The following is a 9201-nucleotide window of genomic DNA, read 5'->3' as shown; positions in this document are numbered from 1 at the left end:
AAAAGAGCCCTCCGCTTCCGATGCTCAAAGTGATCCCCTGCATTGGCAGCAGCCTTACCTGACACATTTAAGATGGAGGGGGAGATGTCTGGAAGCCCCACTCTAGAGTCTCCCATCCACCAGACAATTGTCACTGGTTCAGGGGGACCAACAGCAGCACAGGCCATATGAAATGGGGCATTAGGGGACACGGACACATCCTCAGGTTCCACAGTAAAGTAGGGCACACCTAGAAAAGCAACAGACAAGTGATAATAACTGGAGAGACTCTTTCTGTCTCTTTTTTTATTTCCACTAATACCAGTGTGCAACACTGGACACCCATCTGCCCTGCCCCTATGCCTAATCCAACTCCCTCCAAGCCCATCACAACAACCAAGGGTCAGATGCGCTGGATGACCTCAGGGCATGAATGTCTACATACTCCCACTAGAAGAAGTCCGAGAGAGAAGAGCGCTTGCTTCCCAAAATGCCTTTGAGAAACCTCTTTCACCGAGTCTCCTTCAAGACTTCCCTATGAAGTAGCTTTTCGTGGCAGTATTTGCTCAATTTTTCATCTGGAGAGGCTGGAGTTTAAAGAGGCAACAGTCAATAATGTTAGCAGTGGCAGACACCACTTTAAAAGACACCTAATCCAGCTGCAGATACTTCTTGCCATGCATAAAAAACTGAAGCTTGTGAATGTGCTGAACTAGTGGCTGTAACAAACCCGTGAATGAGGAAAGAATCCCTGCGGTGAGAGACTGGGATCATTCACAACGCTCTCTCCACAGCTTAATTGACTGGAGCCACCTTCTAGCATGCTCCAACACCACGAGAAGCAGGCTGCCTTGGAGTTAGCGGTAATTTGTTTCAGAGCTGAAACCTATCCATGGACACAGCTCTCTTGATAAATATCTGTTCCCCACCTCGGAAAGACAACTGCTTGCTACAACTAGCCTTAGATCAGCCCCACAGGCAGCAAAATGCAGCTGCAACGCTACCTACCTCAGGTCATCTCTACGTGGCAATAGCTGAGCGTTAACTAACGCATCAAGAGATGTGGTTCCTCTTACAGGCAATGCCAAAACTCTTGTGGTTTCAGTGCTCTAAACCAGTAACACAAAGTTCACTAGCCATCAGCACCAGTGCCGACCCTGCAGGACAGCCAGCATGCGCTTCTGGTGGCTGCTGGAGGAGCTGAAGGTCCAAAGAAACATCGAGTTCTCTTTTACACTCAAAACTTTGGGTGTCAAGCACAGGTGCTGCTGACTGCATCTGCACCAAAATAAGGTATTCTCAGCTGGAAAAAGTGCATTCTGGAAACTACTGATCTGCCGCCTCACAGAAACAGAGGAACTGACAACATTGGGCATCCACGTGCTTGAATTACACTGCCTGTCCCCGGCCAAAGAGGCTCCAGTTGGTGCGGCAGACGCTGAGCACCTCCAACAGCAGGCAATTAATATAGGTGCCTAAAGAGGGATTTAGATGCCTAACCCTTGACATTCCCCCTGCATGCCAGCTGGAAGTGGTGTCCTCGGTCTTCCACTGGCCGTCCAGTCGCTGTTTGTGTCCTTCGGGTGGCAGTTTCTTTGTGCCCTCCTCACCCCCTTGCCACTCCCTTGAGAGCGGCAAGTAAATGAACAAACTAAGACAGGTCTAAAAATAGGTCACTTCAGGAATGATGGTGTCTATCTGTCCAAAGCCTAATGCTCAGGACAGGTATATCCATCGTCATGATTTACTGCGGCTTTTTGCTTACGTATTTTACTTTATTTTTTTATTGCAGTCATACATAAACAGTGAAAGTGAATCAACTTTCCAGATACCAGCTGCCTGCTTTGCCCTCCTTCTCCAAGGAAGATTAGAAGGGAAAATACCATCGTTTCTTCTACCTGTAAGCAGGATCCCTGTCCCTTTGCCATGGCACCCAAGGTAACCTTTCAGGAGGATCCTGCCCAGCTCGGCAGGTTTTCTCACTTTGGGAGCAGCTAACCAGATCAGACAAGACCACAATTAAAAACTGTGTAGTTCAGGGAGCGCAGCTGACTCATCCAGCTCAGGAACCTGCACTGCCCCGGTACGTATGTCACCTGGATACCTCACTGTCTGCGACATGTGTAGCCTCCCAGTTGCTGGTGCAAGAGGTGAGTGCTGGCACCCCCTTTTCACAGAGGCACCACGGAGGCACTGAGCAGCCAACAGCCACGAAATCAGTGGCAAAGCAAGGACATGAGCCTGTCTACTCCCCGTTCCAAGCCAGCACCCAACCTAGGTGGCCTTTTTTTTTTTTTTTCCTACAGCTCAGTTTTTAGGCAGTGTTAATTCAGGGGGACACGTCCATACAGGTGTGTCTGGGGCTCTGGCTGTGGCCACAACAGGGGCTAGGAGCCCTGGGAACAGCCACACAGTCAGAGGTGTAATTTCAGAGGGAAAGTTCTGTAAGAAACATAATCCGTATTTTTAAGATGGTCACACTCCACAGTGCACCTCTTAGATTACCTCTCGGGGCATGGAACGCTATCATATTCTTGGTAAGGTCAGAGTCTAGTTTCTAAACCAAAAAAGAGTTCCAAAATAATTTTGTTTTTGTAAATACTGAGATGCATTTCATAAGATCAAACACTTCAGCTGTATTAGAATGACAGTTCAAATACCATTGCTACAAATTCTGCCTGATACAGACTACCTAAGTGGATCTCAAGGCAGATATTAGACAGCATAGTAATCCATTCGAGCTCACTTTAGGTTAGATCACCAGTAGTCCACGCTTGTTTTGTGTGGCACACTGGAAGGTGTCAGCACCTACCAAAGGCTGCAAATGAGCAGAATAAAGATCCTCTCTCAGGCAAAGAGGACAACCGTTGTTATCAACACAGCAACCACTTCTAGACAAAGCTGGTCTGCCCAGGGAAGAAATACATACAGAAGTAAGAGTGAAGGTAGGACCGACAGGCTTTCGCATTCCCCGGTGTTTTCTTACGCTAACAGCTGACACATTTTTAGAAATCCACCCCTTATCGCTACTTGTAATTTTTTAATTTTTGCCACCAACTCCCATTTCACATGATTACATGCTTGATTCAAGTTTAACTAGCTTCCACCATACTTACTCTTCTCAAAAGGCAACTAGTTGCATTTTTTTAGCTTACGCTTCCACTCTAGGCTTTGGCCTTCATTCTCAACACTCCCTCTTACCTAGCTTCAGCTAGTTTTTGTGACTCTGATATTTTTTGCCTGTGCTATCCAGAAGGGCTCCTTTGTTTTTCAGATGACTTAGCGCGCTGAGATACCCACTCACTCCTAAAACACACACCATGCAAATGCAGCCACTTCTGGAGAGAGCCACGGTAATTGGAATAGAAATGGAAACTCTGCACAGTAAGAGTAACTCTGTAAGTAACTCTGTGTTTTAAGCTGTAAACAACATAATCCAGGTGAAACTGCACCTGAAAATTTAGATGGGCAAAAGTCTGGGATTTATGGAAGGCAGCATTCCTCCTCCTGCTATGAATATTTCCATGGTCCTGAGTGAGACCTTTGCTGTAAAACACCCAGACCACAACACCTCCCTCGACACCCTCCCTGCTCCCCCTCTTTAAGACTGCCGATTCAGCTCTGGCCCAAAATGTTACCAATTACACACAAAAAGCCACTTCTTGCTGCAAATGCACTGTTCCCGCCAACTGCCTCACCAAATATCGACATCCTATGACTACTAGCTTCTGAGAAGCTAACACAATCATGGCTCAAGGGAAATGAAACTAGAGACAGTTAAGAAGCCAGCAATCCATGCTGCCTTGGGCGACTTTTGGACAACCATGTAGAAGTTATTCTTTATCAGACAAGACTGGGCAAAACAGTGCCATATGGAACAGTCACAGCTATGAATTGCTGATGTACAGCACTTCTCTCGAAACTCAGAATTGGGCTAAAACTGTACCTTGCCCTCAAAGACCTGTTTGGCTGATACACAGAACCAGGCTGTGACCCTGCTTTGAGAAGTGGGCTGGACCAGATGATCCCCATGGATCCCTTTCAACCTGAATCCCATCGTTCTACAAATTATTTGGAGATGAAAGCAACAATGGATTGAGGGGCTGGAAAGAAATGTGTGTGTACAAAAGGATCTTGTTTCCTAATGTGCCAAAATAAAACCAGAAGGTAATGAACTGACAGCTCCTCTCCTTGAAGCTCCTCTCCTATTTCTTACTCCTGCTCTGTAGAGACCTCACTGCAGTTAGCAGTAATGGTTCAGAGCCAAGAAGCCTGTCACTGGAGCAGTCTGCTCTCGCCACTTCCACCTAGAGCATATTGGTGGGTCAGCCCTGAAAGGAAACCAGCACTACTACTCCTCCTTACCTTCCACTATGAGCCACACTTGCTGTGATTCTTCCTTCTTCCCCCCGTTCTCAACCTGGCACCAGTACTTCCCAGAATCTGTCCGCTCGACGGATTTCAAGCTGAAAAAAGTCAAAAGCCATATCGATATTTTATGTGGATAAAGCATGTTCTTGCCCCAAAGGACCCTCCAGTGTTTGGCAAACCAGATGCACGGACAACACCCACTGAGACGCAGCCAGCTCTGGGGAAGAGGGCAACAGCCAGCCAGCACAAAGCGCGCGGCAAAACAGCGGAGATGGGAGGCTCCTCTCCAAAGTGGGTGGAGGGAATCCTCAGCAGAGCAAACAGCCTTCCTCTGACACGTCCTCGCAGAAAAACCGTCATTTGTATCCTCTGAGGATAGGAAGGGGCTGGTGGTCATCTCGATCCTGAACCGTGATTCTAACTGGCCTTCAAGAGCGACAGCTTGTCCTACAGCGTCTGAGCTAGCAGGAAACTCCAAGTCACAAATCTCCAGCGAGCCCGACTGTTTCGCCCCAGTTGGGCGACAGGATTGCTGACAGCCTCATACAGGAACGGGATGGGTCAGAAAAGGGCCCCCCTCGCCTCGACTGCACTCAGCGTTATTCTTAGCCCAAGAGCACCTCACACTGAAAAACTCCTTGGGCCTCGTGATTTGTGATTTCAAGGGGTTATGCTGACCTACTCCAGCACAGCACCTCACCCTGCGAACACTCCTGTGTCCTCCTCTGCTCAGCGACAGCTCCCCTTCCGAGAAGATGCATCCAAGCAGGGGAAGGCAGCCACAGGGACCGAGCAGCATTCAGGTCACAGGCCTCCAGTTCAGGGGAGAAATTCTGCTCCTTGCTCCGCTGCCAGAAGTCCGCGGTATCCTCGCTGCCGTCAGCAACACGAGGCTAGCGTGCTGAGTAAGGGCAGAATTCGGCCCCAAAGCAACAAGGTCTCAGCTACCAAAGGCACCAGTGCGACTCTGAGCGCCTGTCAACGTACAAATGTCGATTGCCCCCCCGCGGGATGCGCAGCCATGCGTCTGCTGCCATGCAGGGGTCCGCAGCAGATCTGATGCCTGCCTTCCTAACGCTAGCAGTCCGCCTTGGGGAAGGGGAAGAACATCTCAGGAAGGCAGACAGAAAAGGGAAAGTGTTTGCTGAAATGCACAAAATGGACCCACTATAGCCTGATTTTCAGAGCTGTACCTTCAAATGGCATCAGCTGTCCTGCCCATCCAGCCACATGTTCTGAAACACAGCGATCGCAGCAGAGAGTCACACAGTGGGTGGTAGAAATGATCACTTTAGGAGAAGAAAGGAGAAGGAGAAAAAGATACGGACACATCTAGATTTAGCACCCTGCAGAAAGTTCTCAGTGGAGGAAAACAAGAGGTGAGAAAGCAGATCAGACTGAGAAATTGTGAGGGGCAAAAAGAGTTACCTAGTGGAAACAGAGGGAAGTAAACGGTATAGTTTCAAGACAGACTGTTTCCACAACATAATATTATGCAATAGTTTTACTGGGCACAGATTTTTTTCCTATCAAAATGTTTCTTACAGACAAGCTTCAGCACAGAGACTTTTAGTTGCTGGAATTGGAGACTCCGTGCAACGTCAATCCAAGAAACCTAACAGGAGATGAAGCCGGAGCTCAGGTAAGAGTGATTCTCAGGCAGTCAACAGTTTTGAGCCCTCATGGTGATGGCATGTTTGCTTGTACAAGCTCTCTTTATGCACAGAAAAAAGCCAGAGCAGAACCCTGGGTCTTGTTTAACTCGTTAGTTCCAGAACGAGCCGACATCCCTCTTCTGCCGAAAAAAAGGCACAGAGAGACGCTTTGCAGAAGAGAGTTTTTCTGCCTCTGAGGGGGGAAGGACTGGTACCACATAGTGTAAATGTATTAAGAAGGTCTCTGCAAAATGACTTGGGGATGGTTCAGGTGACAAACACTCCTCTCCAAAGAAAAGAAGGGGATGTAGTCCTGGGAGTCTCTTTTCAATTAACAATCCTCACCCTTTAGGCAGACTGACAGCTCAAGAGAGAGAAGAAGAGGACAGAACAAGTATGAGAGAGAAAACCTATTTAAGTAAGTCAGATCTTAGTCTTCCTGCTGCACGGCAGAACACGATGAACAAACAAGGCAAGAACATCCTTTCACCTTGAAGTCACGTCTCAAAGCATCACAAGCATTAGCAAAGCACCTGTCACCACAGTAGTCAGGAAACCAATATGGTTCTAGTGCATAAAATCTCAGCCCTCCGTGGCCTCAGTTCTGCTCTCAGTTATGCCCTTGCCACGCGCTGAACTACAGACCTACGGACCCTGCCCCCAGGGCACTGCGGCTGAACAGATATAGCTGACAGCAGAAAACTGTGCAATAGTTTCCGCGATATTCTTCCTTGTCTGCATCTGTTGTACCTGAGGAAGCCGATCCAGTGTTCTTCATCTACTGGAATGTACACCTGGTCTACGCTTTGCACCACTGCTCCGTCCTTGATCCACAACATCTCGGGATCTTCCATTCCCTCGAGGCTGCAATTTAGTTTGACGGGTTGACCCTGGGACACCTTTAATTTGATTGGAGATCCTGTAAATTTCATACCTAAAAAAAAAATACTACTCCGCCCCACCCCCAGAAAGAAGGGGGGTTGGAGTACAGCAAATTACTCTAGGTTGGTGGTCTGGAATTACATACCCTACCAGCACACGCTGCAGAAGGGTCTGTTAGTCTCAGCACTGCTCTACTACATCTGCCAAGCAACAGTCAAAGGCAAGCACTGAAAGCACAATTGCTGGAGAAAAGTGGTGGCTCAGGGTGTACATGGGGCTTTTTGGAACTCATGTAACAGCAGGGTAAGCTTCTGCAGAGCACTGCCCAGGCAGAGCCAGACAGAAACGCTGGGAGCTTCGCTGTGCCAGTGATCCAGCAGCGCTAAGCGTGTTTGCTCAACATGGTACCACTCCTCCCTCTTTTCCCCAGGCTTGAATTTCGGCTATGGTGTTCCTGCGCTGCTAAGAAATCATCGTGCTTGCTTCATTGTATGCATTTGTAAAATGCTGGGGTACAAGAAAGAATCAGTTGTGTCTCGTTATTCAGCGTACACTGTTCCTCTGCATTACAGAAAGCTGCTCTGCAATTTACAAAATCCATGAAAGCAAAGCCTATTTTATTCTACAGCATACCTCGCCGAGGAGCAGAACTGTTTACAGAACAGATATTTCTGTCGCATGATGTGGGCGTGTGCTCAAACGAGCCTCCCTGACCCTTCAGTCCAGCCCAAGGGCCACGTCGTACCCAGAGCTGTATAGTTGCGACCCCAAAGCAGCAGGGCCAGAGCCAGTGGAGCTGCTCAGGTTTACACTGACACAAAAGCGATCAGAATTTGGCCGGGAGCACTGTGTTACATGTGTGGGTGGACACAGAGTGTTTCCCTCAAGCAGAAGCGAATATATGGAACGTGTTACCATGAGAAAACACGGAAGCCAACTATATAAGCGCGTTTAAGAAAGGCATCTAAAGGAGGAACCAGAGGATCAAAGGAGACCGTGGGAAAGCAGGAAGGTGGAAAATAAATGCAAAGCTAGTTTTGTTAGGGAGAGTGGACATTTCCTATGCAGTGGCACAGGACTGACAGACCAGAACAGGTCTAGCCTAGTTCAATATTATGCCCTGGCAATGTCCTCCACGTCCTTCAGGAAAAAGGAAAGAAAGAAAAAAAAAAAAAAAGAAAAAAAAAGACTCCATCACTCTTGCCTGTCCACGTTATCACAGTACATTACAACTTCACCCAGTTCACTGGCTGGTCTCTTCTGGTCCTGCTTCTCACAGGATGCCCCGCTAGCTTACAGAGCCAGACAGAAAAATGCCAGTTGTGAAATCCAGAGCGCTGCTAAGTAAGCAGCCCTGTTGCTCTCGAACTCTGTTACAGCCTTACCGGTGATCGAATACAGAAATTTCTCATGTGCCACTTCCCTTCTTGCCAAAACGCCACCCTCCCACAGCCACGAGGGTACCACCTCACAGGGCAGAGCAACAGCTGAGGGACTCGCAGCGTGGTTCTAGCAGCTGGAGGAAGGAGGAAGCCAGCACTGTGGGACCAGCCGGCGCTCTGCCACGGGCAGCTGGTACCCAGCAGGGCACCAGCAGTCCGGGAGCAATCCCAGAACACAGGCAGAAGGACTTTATTCCTTTCCTTAAGGAGATCCCCCAATCTGTTAACAGCTCATTTCCCACACTCAGTCTTTTGCCTTTCTATCTGCTGTTATTAATTTGGCAAATTCACAAAGAGCACTGGAAAACTGGTATGATGATCATTTTAGTTTAGTTGCTACAGCTGTTTGCTGGGCTAAAGATTTAATCACCTTGGGTGAGGATGATCTGACCCCGCACTACTTAACTCATCTGTAACACAAATGACATGTCCCAGCGCATGCCAGAAAGCACCCTCCCCTTCACCACTCACAATACTGGAATAAAACATGAAAGCTTCATAGCAGCTCTCTCTGCGTTACAGAAAACTGATGTAGCCAGGCTGCTGAACGCACGCACAAACTGACAGACACTTTCATTACAGGTGCCTTCACGGAAAGGCAAACTACTCAGCTTTCCTCAGACTGCCCTGCTGAAAGTGTTACCCACAAAGTAAACAAAGTGTTGTTAGAGACCCCTTATGGTTTTCACTCCCATACAAATTAATGATGTAGGAAATTAATATACAGTACAAGTGTTCAGCCCGAGTTGTAATTCTCCACATTGCCTAAGTATAATCCCTCTGTCAAGATCAACTGAAGTGAATAAACACAGATCAGGGTTTTTTAATAAATTCACAGTTTTTTGAGAAAAATCCAGTTTTAGTTGCAGCAT

General features: G+C 47.9%; 1 protein-coding gene across 1 annotated transcript in view; it reads right to left on the bottom strand.

Moving 5' to 3' along the window:
- Positions 1-6937, bottom strand: part of TYRO3 (TYRO3 protein tyrosine kinase) — a 35422-nt gene extending 28485 nt beyond the window's left edge. The window contains exons 1-3 of the mRNA XM_010290126.1: positions 6756-6937; positions 4345-4445; positions 59-229 (exon numbers count right to left, since the gene is read on the bottom strand). Coding sequence (XP_010288428.1) covers positions 59-229; positions 4345-4445; positions 6756-6937 — 454 coding nt within the window. The remainder of the gene's footprint in view (positions 1-58; positions 230-4344; positions 4446-6755) is intronic.
- Positions 6938-9201: the final 2264 nt, after the last annotated feature.

This window comes from Phaethon lepturus, unplaced genomic scaffold (assembly GCF_000687285.1).
Source record: "Phaethon lepturus isolate BGI_N335 unplaced genomic scaffold, ASM68728v1 scaffold34336, whole genome shotgun sequence".
Lineage (NCBI taxonomy): Eukaryota > Metazoa > Chordata > Aves > Phaethontiformes > Phaethontidae > Phaethon > Phaethon lepturus.
The sequence above is the reverse complement of the archived record's forward strand: the minus strand, read 5'-3'. Positions and strand labels throughout refer to the sequence as shown.